Source organism: Eschrichtius robustus, chromosome 11 (genome assembly GCF_028021215.1).
Source record: "Eschrichtius robustus isolate mEscRob2 chromosome 11, mEscRob2.pri, whole genome shotgun sequence".
Taxonomy (NCBI): domain Eukaryota; kingdom Metazoa; phylum Chordata; class Mammalia; order Artiodactyla; family Eschrichtiidae; genus Eschrichtius; species Eschrichtius robustus.
The window spans coordinates 105,187,534-105,209,482 of record NC_090834.1 but is presented as its reverse complement, the minus strand read 5'-3'; the positions used below and the strand labels follow the sequence as shown (position 1 = coordinate 105,209,482).

At 57.5% G+C, this 21,949-nt stretch overlaps 3 protein-coding genes across 4 annotated transcripts; 2 read left to right on the top strand and 1 right to left on the bottom strand.

Moving 5' to 3' along the window:
- Positions 1–110: 110 nt before the first annotated feature.
- Positions 111–2,653, bottom strand: ROM1 (retinal outer segment membrane protein 1). Its single transcript, XM_068554124.1, has 3 exons — positions 1,358–2,653; positions 727–973; positions 111–614 (listed from the first exon to the last, which is right to left on the bottom strand). Exons 1-3 carry the CDS (start codon positions 1,945–1,947, stop codon positions 396–398), a joined length of 1,056 nt encoding a protein of 351 aa, XP_068410225.1. The 5' UTR covers positions 1,948–2,653; the 3' UTR covers positions 111–395.
- Positions 2,266–11,858, top strand: EML3 (EMAP like 3). 2 transcript variants are annotated; one of them, XM_068554119.1, is made up of 22 exons: positions 2,266–2,807; positions 3,639–3,810; positions 3,889–4,149; positions 4,244–4,357; positions 5,391–5,458; positions 5,629–5,752; positions 5,968–6,138; positions 6,300–6,369; positions 6,456–6,566; positions 6,812–6,907; positions 7,315–7,470; positions 7,624–7,765; positions 8,172–8,323; positions 8,406–8,531; positions 8,617–8,748; positions 9,201–9,268; positions 9,818–9,906; positions 9,978–10,075; positions 10,195–10,282; positions 10,814–10,912; positions 11,203–11,333; positions 11,420–11,858. In XM_068554119.1, the coding sequence occupies exons 1-22, from the start codon at positions 2,786–2,788 to the stop codon at positions 11,621–11,623; spliced, it is 2,694 nt and encodes an 897-aa protein (XP_068410220.1). In that variant the 5' UTR covers positions 2,266–2,785; the 3' UTR covers positions 11,624–11,858. The 2 variants fall into 2 exon arrangements, with proteins under 2 accessions (XP_068410220.1, XP_068410221.1); XM_068554120.1 differs by having other exon boundaries at positions 2,268–2,807; positions 3,892–4,149.
- A 311-nt stretch (positions 11,859–12,169) lies between these two features.
- On the top strand, positions 12,170–20,555 carry MTA2 (metastasis associated 1 family member 2). Its single transcript, XM_068554122.1, has 18 exons — positions 12,170–12,658; positions 13,411–13,478; positions 13,840–13,933; positions 15,563–15,680; positions 15,814–15,877; positions 16,062–16,179; positions 16,456–16,558; positions 16,740–16,839; positions 17,013–17,201; positions 17,304–17,378; positions 17,498–17,556; positions 17,719–17,816; positions 17,933–18,072; positions 18,341–18,569; positions 18,766–18,855; positions 19,188–19,306; positions 19,412–19,554; positions 19,779–20,555. The coding sequence occupies exons 1-18, from the start codon at positions 12,631–12,633 to the stop codon at positions 19,942–19,944; spliced, it is 2,001 nt and encodes a 666-aa protein (XP_068410223.1). The 5' UTR covers positions 12,170–12,630; the 3' UTR covers positions 19,945–20,555.
- The last annotated feature ends 1,394 nt before the right edge of the window (positions 20,556–21,949 follow it).

The window sequence follows — 21,949 nt, the reverse complement described above, 5'->3', positions numbered from 1 at the left end:
TTCTTGCATTTGATCCTTACCAGGTCAAAACCCTGGAGTCCTGGCTTCTCCATCAGACAGAAATCAGTTCTCTCAGGGCCCCTACCCCCTTGAAGAGAAAGATCGGTGGCTTCAGTCCAAAAGCTTTATTGAGTCTGGGCACCAGAAGCAGCCTCCAGTCCTTCCCATGTCACTTTCCCACCACGCTGTTTTTTTTCTGTTCTTCCCTGGTGGTTCTGGCCATGGGCTAGGCCCTAGGACACCTGGTTTTCTCTCCTACCCCAGTCCAGCTCACTGACTATCCTTAACCCTCTAATCCCAGAGATCCCCCCTCCCCAACCTGGAGCCTATAAGGAGTTGTGAGGTTTCCAGTCTTGTCCATCCCTCCCCTTCCCCCCACCCCAAGCTCCAGGCCGCTAGGCCTCAGGTAGACCCTCCTTGGGAGGTTCGTCTTCTGGTGCGGCCTCCTCAGGTGCTGGCCTGCGGGCCACCCCTCCCTGTAGCCATGCTGTTTTCAGCATGTCTTTCAGCCCAGCAGGAAAGAGATAGCCCTGGGCCTCTCCCTCCCCATCGATGACTCCTCCGAGCCCCTCCAGTGCCGTTTGCAGGTACCGCAGGCCCAAGAGTACCAGAGTCTGTGGGGAAAGCAAGGGGCAAGAGGTCAATGAGCGTCAGCAGTTCCAGGGGCCCCTGGGTTGGAGGCGGTGAGGAGGCCCAGAGGAGGCCTCAGACACTTTGCTGACTCACCTGCAGCAGGAAGGTAACAGCCAGCATATTGCCCAGTGTGCTCGCCAGCCCCTGCAGGTGCCCCAGCAGCACCTCATGGCATCCTTGGGCCCAGAGGTTTAGGTTGGGCTGTCGGGCATCAAAGAGGGGGTGGGCATGGGGGTCTGAGAGCTGGCTTTGCAGGCAAGGTCTGGGTGAGTGGGGATTACAGCAGGAGAAAGGGACCCCATCAATCAGATATAGGCCTTCCACATTGCTCTGGATCCGGCTGCAAAGGGAGGGGCAGGGGCGTTAGGATGTCTGGTGATAGAGGCTTGGGGGAGAAGCTGCAGGGCACAGGAGTTGAGAAGGGAAAAAACGAGTGAGACATTTACCGACTGCTTTACTATGTGCCAGGCATGCATAATTCATTTATCCTTACAACAACTCTGTAAGGTGGTACTTTTATCATCTCCAGTTTACAGACGAGCAAATGGGCCCAGAGCAGTTTGGAAACATGCCCTGAGTCACACAGCTAAAACATGGCAGAGCTGTGCCCCATTCTTTCAATCACTAGACTCTATTCATTGCCTGTCTGGGTGAGGTGGGGTTTCAAGGAAGGAGGAGGAGGAGGGGAAGAAGGAAGAGGGAGGAGGAGAAGCAAATCACTCACTCAACCACGTCCTGGTCATTGGGATCCAGGTAACGGCTGCTGACCCACTGGATCCCAAACCAATCCTTGTACCCATGGCGCCCGCAGCAGTGGTGCCTCAGCTGCAGCTCATCCAACAGCCGCTTGGCTTGACAGCGTCCGGGGACCTCTGTGTCCTTGTAGTTAGCCAAGGCAGTCCCCAGGCCCTCCTCCAGTCCTGTGTCCAGAGTCCCAGGTAAAGCCAGGGCTAGCCCCAGGGCAAGAACCAGGAGCCCCCCGCCACCAGCTGTGCCAGCCACCAGCAGCGGGCCCAGGACCCCTCGCCAGGGAGGGTACTGAGCTGCATCCAGACTGGCCCTGCTGGCTCCTGAACCCACCAGTCCTGTGCCCAGAGCCACTGCACTGGCTGCCAAGGCAACCTGGGGCAGGGCAGCGACCGGGCAGGAGGGAGCCAAGAAGGTGCCAAGGTGCCACAGCTGGACCAGGAGGTGCCCGCTACAGAGGAGGGTGAGGGCACCGACCAGCGCCAGCAGCCAGGAGAGGAGCCAGAGGCCCTGCGCCAGACGAATGCGGGGCTGGGGGGGCAGCACCAGGGCCAGCACCGGCGCCATCTCCCATCTCTGCCCAAGGGACAGCAGAGCTGTCAGGGACGGGGGTTGGCCGCGGCAGGATGCTGCGTCAGCCCAGCCCGGCTTGAGCTGGGCTAATGCCACCCTGACCCCAATACCCTGGGCATCCTCCCGCCACAGCCTTAATAACCCTCTGCCCTGTCCCCTGCCAGTCCCAATTCGGGATGCCTTGGCCTTGCCCCCTAGGAAAAGCCCCGCCCCCGGGCAAAAGGCCTATTTCGTGACCCCGCCCCTGCCTCCTCGCGGAAGTGGGGAGGGGCTGGTCGGTTCTGCCTCGACAGGCTAGGGGCTGGGGGCGGGAGACCTCACGGCCCGCGCTCCTTCCCAGGTCCCCAGGGACTCCGAGGGCTAAGATCCCGGAAGGGCCTGGAGGGCGGTGGCCGGAGGGGGCCAGGGGGGGGGTCAGAGGGTTGGCCCCGCCCCCGAAACGAGCTGCGAGGCCCGGACAGGGAGGGGTTACCAGGCGGCCCGGCCCCCCCCGTCGTCCCGCCCCCCCTCCCGCGCTTCCTGGCGGCTCCGCGTCCGGCGCCTGTTTGTGCTGCGGCGCTGGGGCCCAGGACGGCCCCGCCACCCCTCCCCCGGGAGCCGAGAGCGGCCCCGGGAGAGTCCGAGGCCCCGGCGGGACCCGGAGCCTGCGGCCCCCGCCCCACAGCGCCCCCTCCAGGCCCTTTCCCCGCGCCCGACAGCGCCCCCGGGGGTGGCTCGGCTCCCTTGCGCGCGCGCCCCGGGGTGCTTCCCCTTCCCCTCTCTCTGGCCATGGCCCCCGCGGCTTAGACGCCTCCTCCTCCGCCGCCGCCGCTCGGAGCAAGCCGGGGGCAGGATGGACGGGGCCGGGGGGCCCGGTGAGTACGGGGAGGGACGGGCGGCGTGCCCCTTCCCGGAGCGCCGGCCGGTCGGGCGCTGCCATTGCTCGACGGCTGTCCGGGGCGTCCCCGCGTGCTCCTCGGCCCCGGGGGCTCTGAGCATCCTCCACTGTTCCTCAGGTCGCTCTGCCTAGTTACTTGGGTCCTCCAACTGTCATTTCGGACTTCCCCAACGTCATCCTACCTCCCGTGTTACTCTGGGCCCCTCGAAAATTTCCCTACCTCCTGTGTTACTCTGGGCCTCTTTTCCTGGTATTTTGGGTCTTTTTACTTCTGACCCCCAGTGTTACCCTGGGACCTTCACTATGACTCTTCTCTCCACTGATACCCTCTCCTGTCACTCTAGATGTCTTCTCCTTCTCTGAGTCCTCAGGATGACTGTACTCTTGTGTCCCCCCCTCTTTTCTCCTGGTGCTCCCTCTCAGTTTCTCTGCCTTCTCTGGAGACCTGAGCTTGCTCTGGGCTGGGCCCTGTCGTCCCTCGCCAGCACTGCGCCTCTGCCTGTGGTCCCCACGTTCCTCGCCAGTACTCCATATTTTCCCCCTGGTACTCCATGGTACTCCCTGTCTTTGCGGAGGCTGGGATGGCAGCAGGAAGGGAGCTTTGCCAGGTTCCTCGCCTGCCCTGCCACAAGGAGGCCCTTGATCCTTTACCACCGGTCTCCTCCCCTCTGGGAGCGCATCCAAGCCTGGAGCTGCTCGAAGGGGGCAGGTGCTATTGGACAAATGCACAGCTGGGGGCAGAGAGAATCCCCTCAAGCCTTTCCCCAGGTGGTGGGTACATTCTGACTGCTTCTTGCCCCTTTCCCAGGTGAGGGCCCTGCTCAGGAGGCCCTGCAGTCCTTGAGCCGGCGGCTTCAGGTGCAGGAGAAGGAGATGGAGCTGGTAAAGGCAGCCTTGGCAGAAGCTCTTCGCCTGCTGCGGCTGCAGGCGCCTCCCACCTCCCTGCAGGACCCTGGCACACCAGGCCCTACAAGGGACAGGTATGCATGTTGTCAAACCCTCTTCCTCCCCCTTGCTGGGGCCTCCAGGGGCATCGGGTTGATGCACTGTCTCCCCAGCAGCCCTGCAGCTCCCCCGGGACTGCCACCCACACGCAGCCCCTCCTCGGTGAGCCGAGGCACCCAGACAGAGACAGAGGTGGAGACGGAGCCATCCCCTGGCCCCCCTGGCCTGAGCAACGGGCCCGCAGCCCCGCAGGGGGGCGGTGAAGAGCCTGGTGGGACCCAGTCTGAAGGAGGGGGCAGCAGCAGCAGTGGCACTGGCTCGCCTGGCCCCCCAGGGCTCCTCAGGCTGGTGCAGCCCCCACAGCGTACTGACACGTAAGTGTCCTGCGGCAGAGGCTGGGAGGGGAGGGAGGAGTGGGGAGCACGATCAGAGGGAATGACTTTCACCTGCTCACTGTGCTCCGACCAGGCCACGGAGAAATTCTTCCTCCTCCTCATCCCCCTCAGAGCGGCCTCGCCAGAAACTCTCCCGGAAGGCAGCTTCCTCGGCTAACCTGTTATTGCGGTCAGGGAGCACAGAGAGGTGGGCGAGGCTCCCCTCCCCCAACCCGCCCCACCCCAGGCTCAGGTTCTTGACTTTCCACATCCCTCACCTCACTTCCCTGGGTGGGGTGGGGGGACCTCATTGCCCAACAGGAAGAAAGGAACAAGCACTTCTGGGGCGCCTGCTGTGTACCCGGCACTGTGCTAAGCCCTCGACCTCCTCCATCTCATTCAGTCCCCACGACATCCTTGGGGGGTAGGTGGTCTCATGCTGATCATTGCCCAGGTGAGGAAGCAGGCTCAGAGAGGGTAAGTCATTTGCCTGGGGTCACACAGCTAGAGCCAGGATTCCAACCCAACTCTTCCTGACTCCAGTTCCCCTGCCCTTTCCACCATATCACAACATACCTTCCAAGATTCCAAGAGGGTTTTCCAAAAGCACCGATGATTTTCATGGGTGACGGTCCTCAGAGTCTCAGCCTTCTCCCACACCCCAACGTACCAAACTTTACTTCTAGAGAGCAAGGGGAAATTCTAGTGGCTTAGCATAGTTGTCTCAGAGTGTGTACAGGCTCCAGGACACCTAAGTGTTCATTCTAGCCCTATCCTTGGTCTCTCTTTTATTCTCTGAAGAGAGATTGTCACCTTATTATCATCTAAAGACAGTGATTTCTGGAATTCACCTGTCACTTTCCCCTTGAGAGATAAGGACTATTTTTGCTCACCTCTCAGATCCCTGAAAGGCAGGGCTGATGTACATTCTGGATTCACTAAAGGCCCATTTTACAGATGGGGAAATGAAGCGGTTGATAGCCAGAGGCCTGGTGGTCTGGAGGAAAGTGTCACCCCACCCTGCCTCTTACAGGCTTACTCAGCCTCTTTAGCCTCAGTCTTCTCATGCCTTAAATGGAGCTAAAAGTCCCCATCTGAGCCCTGACTGCTCACGATACAAACTGAAAGTCTGCAGAGGTGACTGTGATCTCTAGGGTAACCTCCTTTCTTATGTCCTGCCCCTCCACGATTATGTCTTGGGTCCTGACCCCAATCCCTGTGCTTTTCTTTCTTCGCAACAGCCGTGGGGGAAAAGACCCCCTCTCCAGCCCTGGGGGTCCTGGATCTCGGAGGAGCAATTACAATTTAGGTACGTATGGAGGGATCTGGAAGAACTTGGATGATGGGGTTAGGGTTTGGGCTGCAGCCCCAGGACCTATTCTGGGGGACCTGTGAGGTATGGCGGGTTGAGTTCTGCTCTGGCTTTCCTGGAAGGGAAGCTACAGGGTGGTGATTGACACCCCCTTCTTTTTTCTGTAGAAGGCATCTCAGTGAAGATGTTCCTTCGCGGCCGCCCCATTACCATGTACATCCCGTCTGGCATCCGCAGCCTCGAGGAGCTGCCCAGCGGTCCACCCCCGGAGACCCTCAGCCTTGACTGGGTGTATCCTGCCCCTTCCAGTCCCATGGGAACCACCCTTCCCATCATGGAACGTCCCCACCCCTTGCTCCTCCTGGGTCTGCAAGGAGAGTGAGACCTCTGAATCCTCCCCTTCCATCCTCTGCCAATGGCGCTGCTAGCCAGAGCTCTGTCTTTCTCTCCTTTTCCTCATGGTGCCCTTGATCTGACCCTTTCCTTGACCATGATCCCCACTCCAGTTACGGGTACCGGGGTCGTGACTCCCGCTCTAATCTGTTTGTGCTGCGCTCTGGGGAGGTGGTCTACTTTATCGCCTGTGTGGTGGTGCTGTACCGGCCCGGGGGAGGCCCAGGGGGTCCTGGAGGTGGCGGCCAGAGACATTACCGGGGGCACACGGACTGCGTTCGATGGTGAGGCTTGGGAGGCTTGGGAGTGGGCAGCTCTAGGCATGGGGATGGTGGGCTTGGCAGGAAGAGGGTCTGGGTGGGTGTGGAGGAGCAGGAGAGGAGAGTGGCCTGGGTGGTCTTGGGAGACCGACCCCCTTCCCTAGAGTGTCTCCTCCCCCACTTAGCCTGGCTGTTCACCCTGATGGTGTGCGTGTAGCCTCAGGACAGACAGCCGGAGTGGATAAGGATGGAAAGGTAAGGCCACAGTCAAACGCCAGGCAGACAGGATGAAATTCCAGCCCAGCTGTCCTTCACACCCCTGACCCCTTCTCCTCCACCAGCCCCTGCAGCCTGTGGTTCACGTCTGGGACTCAGAGACGCTGCTGAAGCTGCAGGAGATTGGACTGGGGGCCTTCGAGCGGGGTGTGGGGGCCCTGGCCTTTTCAGTTGCGGTGAGCTGGCCCTGGCGCCTCGAGACTCCCATCTTCCTTGTCCGGGAACCCCCTCCTTGTACTTCACCAGGAAGCCTCAGAAGTCCTGGCCTTCCTGAGCCCCACCCAGCCGGTTCTCCTAAGAGACAATGTGGCCCCTTCTCGTGCTCTCTCAGCCTGTCGTGGCACCCCTTGCCTAGTTTAGACCATGAACCCTGAGACCTCCAGACCTTACTCGGCCCCTCTGATGTGTCCCCCATCTTCAGGATCTGGGCGCTTTCCTCTGTGTGGTGGATGATTCCAATGAGCACATGCTGTCTGTGTGGGACTGCAGCCGGGGAACGAAGCTGGCTGAGATCAAGGTGAGGTGTCCAGGTGGCCTGGTGGGGCGCTGAGGTTGAGGTGCTGGGAGTGGTGGAGCGCAGAGAGCTCCAGACTTCCCCGTACATGTACCTCCTTTCTGGCCTGGTCCCCTGGAGCAAGCCTCCTAGCCTCTCTGAGGCTATGAAGTGGGGACCACGGAGGTTCTGACCTCGTGAGAGACACCGTGTTAGGCATTAGTGAGTGACTGACAGCAGTGCTCTTGGGGGACCAGGGCCTTGGAGGAAGGGTTGTCCTGAGGGTTCTGGACTTCTGCAGACCAGTTGGCAGGATGCCAGTTGAAGAGAGTCTGGTAGCAGACCAGTTGGCAGGATGCCAGTTGAAGAGAGTCTGGTAGCACGAAGGTGCACAGGGCTTGGGGTGGTTGAATCTAGTATCTTCCCTTCAGAGTACAAATGACTCAGTCCTGGCCGTTGGCTTCAACCCTCGCGACAGCAGCTGTATTGTCACCAGCGGGAAATCCCACGTCCACTTCTGGAACTGGAGTGGTGGAGCAGGGGTTCCTGGGAACGGGACCCTCACCAGGAAACAGGGTGTCTTTGGGGTGAGGTGTGGATGGGTGCAGGGTGGTGGGGGAGGGCAGAGTGGCAATGGAAGTATTGGTCTGAGTACTGTGGACCCTGATGCTACCCAACTCCCAACTGTCCCGAGACTTGTAGTGTCTTTGACCTCTGCTCTCTGCTCGCCTGGCCCCTAGAAATACAAGAAACCCAAGTTTATCCCCTGCTTTGTGTTCCTTCCGGATGGAGACATTCTCACAGGGGACTCAGAGGGGAACATTCTCACCTGGGGGCGGAGCCTCTCAGATTCCAGGACCCCAGGAAGGGGCGGGGCCAAAGGTATGTGATTGGGGGTGGCACCTGGGAAGGCTAGTTCCCCAGAGGGTCTGTGAAAACAAAGGAGAGGGTTTCCCTTGAGAATTGATCGTGCTCTGTCAGAGGGTGGGGCCCTCTGGGGGGCTAGTCTAGGAGGGCAGGGGGCAGCATGGCAGAGAGGGCTGGGGCTTTGGAGTGTGCCAGATCCTGGGTTCAAATCCCAGTTTCGCCCCTAGTTGTCTGGCCTTTAAGAAGTTACCTCACTTCTTGGAGCCTTGGTGGTCCAGTCTGTAAACTGGGGAGAAGAGCCGAGGATCCGACTAGCACTCAGCAGCTGGCAGTTACTACTCTGTTGTGGCGGCCTGGGCTGCTCCTGTTCCCTACTCCCCTGCACCCCAAAAGCATGACCCACCCAGGACTTTGCCAACAGAGACCTATGGGATTGTGGCCCAGGCGCACGCTCACGAAGGTTCTATCTTCGCCCTGTGTCTCCGGCGGGACGGGACCGTGCTGAGTGGTGGTGGGCGGGACCGCCGGCTGGTCCAGTGGGAGCCCGGGTTGGTGGCCCTCCAGGAAGCTGAGGTGAGGGCTGGGCTGGGGTCAAGGGAAGGCGAGGGAAGAGGAATGGTCAGTGGGCCCCTGACTTTCTGCCATCACTCTGCAGATTCCTGAACACTTTGGGGCCGTGCGGGCCATTGCAGAGGGGCCTGGCTCTGAGCTGCTGGTGGGAACCACGAAGAATGCGTTGCTGAGGGGAGATCTGGACCAGGGCTTCTCCCCTGTCATCCAGGTTGGGGGGGGCCAAGGATTCGAGGGAGCAGGAAGGGAAGGGCTGTCGGGGAGGGGCAGAGGTGACAGCGCATGCTCTGCTGCAGGGTCACACGGATGAGCTCTGGGGGCTCTGCACACATCCCTTCCAGAACCGTTTCCTCACCTGTGGCCATGACCGGCAGCTCTGCCTGTGGGATGGGGAGGGCCATGCGCTGGCCTGGAGCATCGACCTCAAGGTAGAGCTCTGTGTCCCCGGATCCTCAGTGTCACGCCCACCGTGACTCCTGTGGCCGCCACTCCTTCCCCAACACCCCCTTCCCTTTTGCGCCCAGAGGCAGCCCGTTTGTACTGGTGTGGCTGTACTGGCTGCTAAAGTATTCATTCTTCTGTACTGATGCCTCCAGTGCCCCCTGAGCACTGCCCTCCCCCCAGCCCTTAGATGTCCTCTTGATCCAGCGACTGATGGTTAATCTCCGGCACAGCTGGGGGGTGTCACTTCTGGTTGTTAAGTGTTTTGAGTAGCACGTCTGCTTAGGCTCCAGTGATACCCTGCCTCCATCCCAGGTTTCCTGTCCCTCTCATCCTTGAGAGGAGGAGGCTTTGACATTGTTATCAAGATGACAAGGTATCCATCTTAGTTCCCTCACTAGAAAGGCATCTTCTTGAATTCACCTTTCCCCCCTCCCAGGAGACTGGTCTCTGTGCTGACTTCCACCCCAGTGGGGCAGTTGTGGCCGTAGGACTGAACACAGGGAGGTGAGAGGGAGCCAGGACTCCTGGGAGGGGAAAGCAGGAGGTATGGGAAGGGTTTCTGGGAATGGCGGGGGTGGAGGAATGTGATCGCTGCCTGCTCAGGAGCCCCAACTGCACCCTCCCTCTTCTCAGTGCTTTTCCCTGCAGCCCGGGTCTCCCCTGCTCTCCTATGGCAGCTGTCATCACACCCTCCCCCATCCATTCTCCCCTCCAAGCCTGGGAGTGGAGGAGGTGGCAGCTTAGGCTAGAGAAGCAGCGGGGATGGGAGGGGCATAGGGGAGACTAACACAGGGAAGTGACAAGCTTAACAGACTCCACAAGGCCCTGGTAGTTGGGCCCCTGTTCTCCGTTTCAGACGGCATCAGGAGCCCCTCAGCTTTTATCTGCCCATAGCCCCTTCCCACTTCCCAGCATAAGAGTGCAATGATAGATAACCTCTCTGTCTACATCATAGCCTTTCTTTTGGTGTCTCTGAGGCTCTCTGACTTGCCAACCCCTACCCTGCTCAGGACAGGTGTCCTCACACCTGCTTTCCACCCCCCTCCCTTCTAGGTGGCTAGTTTTGGACACAGAGACCAGAGAGATCGTGTCCGACATCACCGATGGCAATGAGCAGCTCTCAGTGGTCCGGTACAGCCCAGGTGGGAGCCACCCCCACCCCGGACCTAGACTCATCCCTGGCCCTTCCCTCTCTGAGTGACTGTCTTTGTAGATGGGTTGTACCTGGCCATCGGTTCCCATGACAACATGATCTACATCTATAGCGTTTCCAGTGATGGTGCCAAGTCCAGCCGCTTTGGCCGCTGTGTGGTGAGGAAGCTGGGGTGGAGGGCGGGGCATTGCCATAGCAGGTAAACTAATGTACTTTAGGAGGGTGAGGGGATGGGACATGGTGGCTACATTGTTAGTCTCTTGACCCTTGCTCCCAGGGTCACTCCAGCTTCATCACTCACCTTGACTGGTCCAAGGATGGGAACTTCATCATGTCCAATTCTGGGGACTATGAGATCCTTTACTGTGAGTGACAGTAGGCGAGGGCATGGGGAGAGGGTAATTGGGGTAGGTTTTATTTATGTGAGGGGGCTCATGGTTGGGAGGGGATGAAGGAGAAGATGTGGGGGAACTCCAGGTGGAGGGGCAGTCAGACAGGGAGGTGGAGATGGGTTTGAAGTGGAGTCAGAATTATACACATAGGAGAAATGTTGTCATTTGGACAAAAAAACCACACACACAGTTTTGCACCATGTCTTGTTCCCACAAGGCCTTGGGGGAGTTGAAAAATGCACCAAGAAAAGATTGTTTTGGAAAAGTTTCTCAGGAGAGGTGTGGAGGGATTGATTATCAAGGGAGGAGGAACTCATGAGAAACAGGAGAACTTCAGCTGAGAACTCAGGAAGCACATGGGGCTGGGTGTTGCCCTGGGCTGAGGGCTACCAACCGGACCAGATCACGTGCCACCGCCTCAAGCTAGTCTTTCCAACCCTTCCATGGCATCTTCCCCACTGAGGGCAGGGTGAGAGCTGAGCTGGGTGGGCTCCCTCTCCCCAGGGGACGTGGCTGGAGGCTGTAAGCTGCTGAGGAATCGTTATGAGAGCCGAGACCGGGAGTGGGCCACCTACACCTGCGTGCTGGGCTTCCATGTCTATGGTGAGCAGGGGCCCAGGGCCGCGGAACCCTGCGGGAGAGGTGCCGGGACAAGGTGCAGCCCTTCCCGGGTTCGCAATGCTGGATAGGTGTAGAGGGGTGGGCGTCAAGAAACTGGCAGATCAGCCCAGGAGGCCCCTCCGGCCGGCCCTCGGGACCGGGAAGGATTGCCTGGAACGCGCGGCCGGTGGGTGGGTGGGTGGGTGGCCGGGCTGCTTGAGCGCCGGAAATGGTGCCGCTCTGAACCGTGGGTGGCGGCCGGGAGGCCGGGCTGAGGCTGGCCGCTGTGCTAGGCGTGTGGCCTGACGGCTCGGATGGAACCGACATCAACTCCCTGTGCCGCTCCCACAACGAGCGCGTGGTGGCTGTGGCCGACGACTTCTGCAAAGTACACCTCTTCCAGTACCCGTGCGCCCGCGCCAAGGTAAGGCCTCCCGGGGCCTCCGGGGCCGGACGGGAGGGGTCCAAGGGCTCCGCGGCCGCTGTAGCTCAACCTTCCTTCCTGCCCAGGCGCCGAGCCTCGTGTACGGTGGTCACGGCAGCCACGTGACCAGCGTCCGGTTCACGCACGACGACTCGCACCTCGTCTCGCTGGGCGGCAAGGACGCTAGCATCTTCCAGTGGCGAGTGCTGGGCCCTGGGGGCGCGGGGCCGGCGCCCGCAACGCCCTCTCGAACCCCCTCCCTGTCCCCCGCCTCCTCTCTCGACGTCTGACCGCTGTCCGACGGGACCCAGAGGCCCTGCAGCGTGGCCCCGCCCCACCCAAATTCCCCATTACCGGGGCCGACCCTGTCCTCGACTTCGAGACATTCCCGAAAGCGCATTTCCCTGGAGGGGGCGAACGGCACCCCTGCACACACTGTATAGACCCGCTGGCTGAGCCGGGCAGCCCCAGCCGGGGCCCTGACTCCCGCTGCCTGCTGAGGGGCAATAAACCAAAAGCAAAGTCGCCTCCCGGTCCTTTTGTGGGGCGCGGCTGGGCGCCTAGGGCCTTTGTGGGGATGGGGAGGAAGGAAAAGGGGAATGCGGAAAGGGTGAGGGAGCGTAGACCTTTCATGCAAATAACAAGCAAAGCCGCTTGCAAATAACTCCGCGAAGCGCAAAGCCGCTTCGAGTCTTTCGCGGCCGCATGCGGAGCTGCAGCACTCCGGCGAGGAAAGCGTTAAGCCCAACTCCTCTCCCCGCCCTCGGGGGCGGGGCCGAGCCGCAACGGAAAAAACCGAGCGCCGGGCCGCGGTTGGCCGGAGGGAGCCGAACTTCTTCCGGAAGTAGCCGAGCTTTGCGGTCTCGTTCTCCGACCGGAGCCGAGCGCTGGGCCTTGTTCTGCGGATCCGCCGAAGGTGTTCCGGAAGGAGGCGAACCCCTAGGCGGGCAGGGCAAGGTTTCGCGGCGACCCTCAAGAGTCCAACGTCTGGCGGGGCTCGGCGAGCGCGGGGGGAGCTGCAGCCTGGCTCCGGTCCGGCGGGAGCCGAGCTCCTTCCGGAAGAAGCCGAGCGGGCCGGCGCCGGCCTCGGCGTCCCGGGCTAGAGGCGGTAGAGGCGGCGGCGACAGCGCGGGCCGGGATGAACCGCGACGGCTGAGGCGGCGGAGGTGCCGGCTGCGCGGGCCCGACTGAGACTTCTGCGAAGCACCAGCCCCGCGCTCCGGGCTTCGCTTCGAGCCCTGACGCAGTGAGCCTCCCGGACCCCTTTGTGCGGCCGGAGGCGGCGGCGGGAACGGCCATGGCGGCCAACATGTACCGAGTGGGGGGTAAGTACCGGGCGTAGGGGCTGCGGGGCCCGGGGCGGGAGAGGTTGGGGGCCGGGATCGGAGAGGCTCGGCACCCGGTGGCGCGGGGAGCCGCGTTTGGGGCGGCGTGGTCTAGAACGCGGACCGGAACCGGAACCGGGAGCACGGGGAGGGAGGGCGCGGGGATCGCGACTCGGCTGGGCACCGAGACTCCCGGAGAGGCTTCGGGCGGCCCGACGGCACTCGCGGGGCAGAGTCTGGGGCCGCCGGTGTCGCGGAGTGGGCTTGGGAAAGTGGTTCTGAAGGAATTGACAGGGCAGGCAGGGGGCGCGAAGGGCCGGGGCGACCGCTTTGCCACCTGCGGGGGAGCCGTTGGGAGGTTTCCTCTTCCCAGGCGTTATTGTGCGCCTCGGTTCGCAAAGGTGGGGGCCCTGCGCAGGAGTGAACAATTGCTCGCTTGGCCCAGACTGGGATGCAACTCCATCGCTGAGTGGTGGGGACTGCTGGGGAACCCCCTGATTCTTGTCTCCTCCTGAAGGCTCACTTTTGAGTGAAGGATCGGATTTTAGAGCTAGGTGATTAAGGGTAGAGGGTGGGGCATCCTTCCCTTATTTTCTGTTAGTCTTTGCACTTCCACATTTCAGCGTCCTCTCTACCTAGACCCTTATCTCCTTTTGGTCTACTCGGGCCTGCTTTCGCTCCTCCCACCCTGGTGCTCGGCTCTCCCATCTACTCCTCTGATCTTCCCGGTTCTTCCCCACCCCCTCCTACAGATTACGTCTATTTTGAGAACTCCTCCAGCAATCCTTACCTGGTTAGAAGGATTGAAGAGCTCAACAAGGTGAGTGGAGCAGAGTCCCGCCACCCCCCGCAACCTCCTCTTTCTTCTGAGGTCTCTAACTTCAGGTGAATGAGAGAGAGAGAGAGAGATAACACAAACCCTATCCTAAGTACCCATTCATAGTCATTCATTCATTCCACACATTCAGGAAAGGCTATTGAGAGCTTAGTGGGAACTTTGCTATTCTGTTTCTTGGGGGCCAAGGAAAGGGATTTGGAAGTCTGTCCTTAAATGGAAATCTCTTGATTCATAATTTCTTGAGCTTTTCTTACATTCTTTAGACTTGTTCACTGTTGTTAGTCTCTTCTTTATGCATTTCCACTTTCAAATGACTAGTTTTCACCATTTTTTCTCTCCTTAGACTGCAAATGGAAACGTGGAGGCAAAGGTTGTGTGCCTTTTCCGGCGAAGGGACATTTCTAGTAGCCTCAACAGCCTGGCTGATAGTAATGCCAGTAAGTGTCTTTGTACCCCACCCCCGGCGCCCCCGTCTCCCCCTGCCCGTGATCTGAAGCCTGCGCATGTCCCTGCAGGTGTTTCTCTTGGTAGCATGCCCAAGGCAGGGGTGTGAGTTTGGGGGTGGGAAATGCCTGGTCTGCAGAGGGAGGCCTGTTTTCACACGTTGGGTTGGAAGCAGGGTGGAGAGGCCATGATAAGGAAAGCCAGAATTTGGCTTGTGTGTGAGTGTGTATTTAATAAGAGATGATAGTATTTAAATAGGGGATGAGGAGGAGCTTTAGAGAAGCAGGACTCTTGGGGGACAGTTTTGGTTATGTTGGGACAATGGGCGGTGACTGTGAAGGTCAGGTGAAGAGGAAGAGATCGTACTTAGAAGCCTGCATAACAGGGAAGCAGGTTTTTTTTTTTTTTTTTTTTTTTTTTTTTTTTTTTTTGTGGTCATGAGGTGGTAAGGATACATGGATGGGAGAGAATAAATAGGAAGCCAGGAAAGTTTTCTTGCACTTTTCCTCTTTCTCACCTATCCTGGCTTCCCCTTTACTCCACTTTACATCTTTCCCGTTTCTTTTTGCCTTATTCTACTTCTCTTTATGCTTTCATCATCTTTTCAGATACATATTCTTCCCGTTTCCCTTAGTTTCTTTTTCTTTTTCTGCTTTGGCTTTCTTTCCCCTTCCTCTTGTTCTTCCTAAATTATTTTTCTCATTTTGGGCTTTTTTGGGCCTTGGACATGAAGGGGTTAATGAGGACCTGGGCCTACCAAGTTCTCCGGCCCTCTGGGGTTTCCAGTCCCATCTGGCAGGGGCTGACCTTGGCCTTGTCCAATCAGAAAGGGTGTGGGGGGTGTGGTCCCCCTTGCCTTAGCGCAGGGTTTCCGGAGCACACAGGCGAGGGGTGGAGCCTACTGCACACCCCCGCCCCACCCCCCCTTTCTCCCTGAGGTTGGGAACAATGCACCAATGAGCCTGGGCCTGTGGCTCTTTTGCCCCCTCCCTGTTTGGTTGGCACCCAGCCAAGTTAACCCTTTCCACCAAGGTTTCAGGGCAAGTTGCAGCTCCTTGGGGAGGAAGGTGTTGGCACTGGCTTGAGAGGTACTGTCCTTGAAAGCCCCACAAACAAACGATTGTTAGCCAAGTAGAAAACAAGGGATAGTTAGGGTCGCATGTGACGTTTAAGAGCAAAGTCTCCTGAGATTTGCAAAGAGGAACTGGTAAACACACTCCCGTGTGGTGCTTTTATTTATTTTATTTGGATTTCTGGACCCCAGGCTAGTTTAGCAAGAGACAGGTGGGATATTCTTGCTGGGTGTCATGTGAGCAGATTTGTGCTGTATGAGTGGTGTCTGAGCATTGGCACCTGGGTCTGTGATGTATTTCTGTGGCAGTCTTTGTACTCTCAGCAGCTCTTCCCTAAAAACATTCGTTAGTAATGGAGAGTTGGGAGTATCTGTAACGGGGGTGGGGGTGGGGAAGCTAAGAGGGAAAGCTGGTGGTGTGAGAGGCAGGTGCCTCGGGAATGTGAGACAAACAAGTGAGACAGGAAATATTTTCCCTGGGTTAGAGCTTCTAAGGTGGCTTCTTTCTGAATTAGTTTCTGACTTGGCGTCTTCCTCCTAAATCTCCCAGGGGAGTTTGAGGAGGAATCAAAGCAGCCAGGGGTGTCGGAACAGCAGCGACATCAACTGAAGCACCGGGAGCTTTTTCTTTCTCGGCAATTCGAATCGTTACCAGCCACCCACATAAGGTATAGGACAATCAGGGCCACTGTGGCCTGCATGCACTTATTTAGAAGGAGGAAAGGAGGGGCTAGTGTATTGGAGCTGCTGTACAGAGGAAATGAGGAGCTCACCCAGGGTTTTCTGACCTCTCTCCTGTAGGGGGAAATGCAGTGTGACCCTCTTGAATGAGACAGATATCTTGAGCCAGTACCTGGAAAAGGAGGTGAGAAAGAGGTGTCGGGAGAAGAGGGAGGGAAGTGGGTATTGCCCCGAAAGGCAAGAAGAAAGTCTGACTGGGATGAGGTACAGGTTGACAGGCTGCCTGTCTTGGGAACTCTGGATACACCCCACTGCCCCCTGCCTGTGAGGACTGCTGCCCTGCTTACCTTCTCTCTTTCCATCTCCAGGACTGCTTTTTTTACTCACTGGTGTTTGACCCTGTGCAGAAGACACTTCTAGCTGATCAGGGGGAGATTCGAGTTGGTTGCAAATACCAAGCTGAGATCCCAGATCGCCTGGCAGAGGGTATGCAGCAGGAGACACTGTATTATGGCTACGGGGTTGTGTAACATCATAGTCTCTGAACGGTGTGCCCTGGCGTTGTGTGGTGTACAGTCTGCATGGCACTATGTTGTGACCCTGGCAGAATGGGACCTTAGGAACCGGAAAGGGGCAAATGGGCACATTGGGAAGAGAAGTCTGAGAGTTGAGGTGGCTGACAGAATCCAAGGAGGAGACGAGGTGTTACTTTGTCAAGACATCTATTATCCTTCCCGATGATACCATTTCCCCATTCCCCAGGAGAATCTGATAATCGGAACCAACAGAAGATGGAGATGAAAGTCTGGGATCCAGACAACCCTCTCACAGACCGGCAGATTGACCAGTTTCTCGTGGTGGCCCGGTGAGCGGTGGGTGGATGGGGCAGATGGGCTGGGGGTGGTGTGGACATAGTTCTGATTCATGTTCGTAGAGATGGACTTTATTTATTTTTGGCCTGGGTGTTGTCCTTCTTTCTCATCTGGCTTGGTTCCTCAGCCCACTCGTGCTTTCTTCTTTCCCTGACTTCTCACTCTCTCCCTTAGAGCTGTGGGGACCTTCGCAAGAGCCCTAGATTGCAGCAGCTCCATTCGGCAGCCAAGCTTGCACATGAGTGCAGCCGCCGCTTCCCGAGATATCACTCTGGTGAGCAGAAGTTGGTGGGTAGTTGGGTAGGCTGGGCTTTGTGGGGACCTGCAGAGCCTTGGGACTCTGCAGGGCGGAGGGTATCTCTGAGGGAGTGGGAGTATTTAAAGAGCAACAGGGGAGTGGTGCTGAGGGTTTCAGGTCATCAGCATTGTTTCCCACCTTTCCTGTAGTTTCACGCCATGGATACATTGCAAAGGAACGGCTACGACCTGGCTAAGGCCATGTCGACCCTGGTGCCCCAGGGGGGCCCGGTGCTGTGTCGGGATGAGATGGAGGAATGGTCAGCCTCAGAGGCCATGCTATTTGAGGAGGCCCTGGAGAAGTACGGGAAGGATTTCAATGATATTCGCCAGGACTTTGTAAGTGGATGGGGCTAGGAGGAGAGGTGGAAGAGGTGACAGGTGAGGGAACCAGGACCAGTGGCCAGAGAGCAGCTCACCTTCTTCCTTATGCCTCCTCAGCTACCCTGGAAGTCACTGGCCAGCATAGTTCAATTTTATTACATGTGGAAAACCACAGACCGATACATTCAGCAGGTAAGGTCTGGGCTGGGGAGGCTGGACCAGAGGCCTCCTGCTCACCTCTGCCTTTGAAGTTGATGACATCCTCCCTGCTGAGATGCTCTGATCCTTTTTTCTTTTTCTCCTTCCTGCAGAAAAGATTGAAAGCTGCTGAAGCAGACAGCAAACTAAAACAAGTCTACATCCCCACCTAGTAAGTGTGATGGGTAGGGGAGACAGGCATGTTTCCCTTCTCTGCCCTTAACCTGTGCTTTCCTAAGTGATTGGGAGGTGGGCCGGAGACGTGGTCAAATTATAGAGACAAAGTGGAAGTGGATTCTTTTCCTTGACCAGTTCCTGGTTTCTCCCCCATTAGCACCAAACCAAACCCTAACCAGATCATCTCTGTGGGCTCAAAACCTGGCATGAATGGGGCTGGATTCCAGAAGGGCCTGACTTGTGAGAGTTGCCACAGTGAGTTCCAGGGAGGGACAGGGATGCCGGGGGTGAGCCGGGCGTTTGCTCTGGCCCAGCAACCTGAGAGGCTCAGGTAGCCTCCGGACCATTCCCTCCTCTCCATGCTCCTGCAGCCACACAGTCTGCCCAGTGGTATGCCTGGGGCCCACCCAACATGCAGTGCCGCCTCTGTGCTTCCTGTTGGATCTACTGGAAGAAGTACGGGGGACTGAAGACCCCAACCCAGCTTGAGGGGGCTGCTCGGGGCACCACAGTAAGGATGGATGATGAGGGACAGGTTGGGGAGAGCAGTAAGCTAATTGATGTGAGCTTTAAGCGAAGGCCAGGACACCCAGCTCCAGTAAGGTGATGGCTTGACTGGGGGTGGGGGTGGGGTGGTACTAGACAGTGGTTGGGGAGCCAGGCAGGTTGGGATGGCAGCAAAGAGATCAGGCAGGAATAAAAGACTCTCCATCAAGAATGGAAGAAGGAAGCCTTGGTGACTGACTGTGTTCTCCCCTTTTCCTATGTCCTTCTTCCAGGAGCCACACTCGAGGGGTCATTTGTCCAGACCCGAAGCCCAAAGTCTCTCCCCCTATACGACCAGCGCCAACCGGGCCAAGCTGCTGGCTAAGAACAGGCAAACATTCCTGCTCCAGACCACGAAGCTGACCCGTCTTGCCAGACGCATGTGCAGGGACCTGTTACAACCGAGGAGGGCTGCCCGACGACCTTATGCCCCTATCAATGCCAATGCCATCAAGGCAGAGTGTAAGGGCAGGAGTGCTGGGGCTGGTGGCAGGTTTGGGGTTGCTCTGGCCAGAGACCAGTGTTTCTCTGGGTGTTTAAGGACAGTAGTAGAGATAGTACGTCACAAGGATTTGTTACGAGGTTAGGCATGGTTCCTGGCCCCAGAGGAGGCCTGAATAGTGAAGCCCCTTCAAAAGCGTTCATCTTTGTTCTCCAGGCTCCATTCGACTCCCTAAGGCCGCCAAGACTCCACTGAAGATTCACCCTCTGGTGCGGCTCCCCCTGGCAACTATCGTCAAAGATCTGGGTAAGGGTGGGTATAGGATGGGAAATCTTTAGGGTGGTGTCCGGCTCCCGGTCCTTGTATCATCAAGATCCTTCTCTTCCCCTGCTTTTGTCTTTCCCATTGAGTCCAAAGAGGTTTAGTCTAACACTGTACTTTTGTAGGTTAAAAATGTTATTTTTCACAAGCTATCCAGTATAACTATATACTGATTGATAAGATCATACTCACGTGTGACTTTTGAAATACTGGTGATTACTCTCCAGACCCCTCCCCTATCACTGCTTTTGGGGATGCATACAGAAGAGAAAGTGTGAACATTCTCTAAGGTTTCCTTTCTTTTTTTTCCCTGACAGTGGCCCAGGCACCTCTGAAACCAAAAACACCTCGGGGTACCAAGACACCGATCAACAGAAACCAGCTGACCCAGAACCGGGGACTGGGGGGCATCATGGTGAAACGGGCCTATGAGACTGTGAGTTGACAGACTGGAGTGGGCCAAGTTGAGTTGCGTGGGCTTTTATATCTGATAGGTGTCTGAGAGTCCCCTCTCTCATTGTGCTGCCCCATCCTTTTCCAGATGGCAGGAGTCCCTTTCTCTGCCAATGGAAGGCCTCTGGCCTCAGGGATTCGCTCAAGCTCACAGCCAGCAGCCAAGCGTCAGAAACTAAACCCAGCTGATGCACCCAATCCTGTGGTGTTTGTGGCCACAAAAGATACCAGGTAGGGAGCCCTCCATGGGAGGAGCTGAGAGGTTGACAACCTAGATTGGTGGATATGGGAAAGGAAATAGGAAGGAGTATCTGAGCAAGACCAGCTCCACGAAGACTGGGTGCAGGGTGGGGATGTTAGGAAGGAATGGGCTGGAAGGTGGAATTGTAGTGGAATGTGGGGTTTCATCTTGAAGGTCTTTGCTTTTTTTATTGCCCCCTTCTCTTCCTGGCCAGAGCCCTGCGGAAGGCTCTGACCCACCTGGAAATGCGGCGAGCTGCCCGCCGGCCCAACTTGCCCCTGAAGGTGAAGCCACCACTGATTGCAGTGCGGCCCCCAGTCCCTCTTCCTCCATCCTCACATCCTGCCAGCACCAGTGAGCCCATTGTCCTGGAAGACTGAGCACCTGTGGGGAAGGGAGGTGGGCTGAAAGCTAGAGGGTGGGTGCACAGGGCACCTAGCCTCCCTTCCCTTTAGTATCAAAGGGAATGAGGAGTGAAGGAGGGAGGGAGCAAGTGAGTGTGTCCTTGGAGGGGTTGGACGCCCTCTGGTGTTAGCACTTGGAGGCTTGTCCCCCTCCAGTGCTTCTCCATGCCTGATGGTGGAGGGCAGACTGCAGGAACTGGCCCATTGTGGGAACCTAGCCTGTTTTGGGGGGTAGGACCCACAGTTGTCTTGGACAGTTTTGGGGGGAGGGTTTTTAAATTTTTTAAAAATTTTGCCTCCCTTTGTGAAAGGGGATGGGGGAGGGGAGGAGTAAACAGATATCAGGTGGTGGTATCTGGTTGGGGGAGGGGGGGCGTGCACTGCCATGACTGCCATGTCTTTTTTTTTTTTTTTCTAATTGAGGGTTTCTCTTCCTGTCCGGTGTCCGGACTTTCCTAATTGGAGTTTGAGGTCCCTAAGCTGGTATCAACTCCAGCCTATGCTCGCTCTTTCCTTCCCTCCCCTTGTCCCCTCTGCCTTTTGTACGCCAGTTCTCAGAAATAAAGACCTTTTGTCTGTTTTTTTAACCTCGGATTCTGTAATTGGTTCTTATAGTAACAAATAAAAAGCTGTTTTCTTCAGCTCCTCCTGGCTCAGCTGTTCTCTGCCGTGTGCATGCGTGTGCGTGTGTGTGTGTGTGTGTGTGTGTGAAGGTGCTTCTTTATTTCCTAACTCTTACTCCCCTCTCCTTTTTACTGGGAGTTGTTAGAGGCCAGAGCAGGATGTAGCCCACTTTGGGGTGTACTGTAGGATCGTATCACCTAGCTCTGTGGTGTATTTGCACAGACTGCTGCTTCAAGGATCCCCAAGGGCAGCCTCAGCAACTGCCTTGATATTGGGGCCAACTCTAGTGCTGTTTCCTCCCTTTTTAGGTTTGGGAGACAGATCAGACATTTGAGCTGGTCCCAACAAGAGGAGCACCTTAGGAGAGAGAACGAGAAGTTAAGCCTACTGTGTGCTCCTTGAGCACTTTCTTTAGAGATGGGGAAAAGCCTCAGTTGTGACTTGCTCAAGGTTAGATCCTGAGATGTCTGCCTCAGGTCCGCTGCTCTTTCCACAGCCGGAAGCTGTGGAAAGCTGTGGGTTGATCAAACACAGCAGGAGCTGCTTAGCCCAGCTGATAGGCCCCTCCATCTCATGGTCCTTGTCCCTGGGGCCTCCCTAGCTCTCTTACTCCCTCCCTGGCCTGAGCCAACACCTCGATAGTGTCGGGAGGAACTGACCATTATAACAGTCTAGGGGGAAGCAGCACCCTCCAGTGTCTTCACTCAGCTGCCACCGTAGCACGTTCCGCCGCATGCCTTTAAGTGGGCCGGTGGCTCTGTCTCCTGGTGGGTGCACTCCACGCAGCCCGCTAACGCGGAAGAGAGGCGATCTGGCTGTAGCCCGTGGAGTCCGGAATGTGCCCGGTGGGGGCAGAGCTCCCCAACGAGGGTTAGGAAGAGGTCGCAGAACTCCCATTCCGGGAGAGGACCGACGGCAGAGGGAGAGGGTAACAGCCCTGAGGAGGTTGGGAGTTTAGGGACAGTGCGGGCTTCGTGGAGGATCCGCCTTTATTCACTAGGTAAATATGGGGTTGAGGATACAGTCTCTACTGCCCCTTGAAGGAGGACACAGCATGCTCTCGACCGCCCAGCAGGGAAATCGCCGGCCGTGAGGCAGCGGGCCCGGCAAGAAACCCAGCACACTCTGGGGCTGCCTTATGAATATTCACGACCTTTGGGCCAATCAACGTCTGAACAGCTCAGAGTACACCAATTGGCTTACCGCATGCAGATAAGCATCGTAGATGGTATTCCTAAAGCTCGTAGAGACTTAAGTCGGGCTGGAAACGGAACCTCGACCGGAAAGAGCTCGGTTTTCGGAGGAGTGTACCGCGCGATTGGGCGGCGGCTACGTCACTTCCTATCGGACGGGCGGA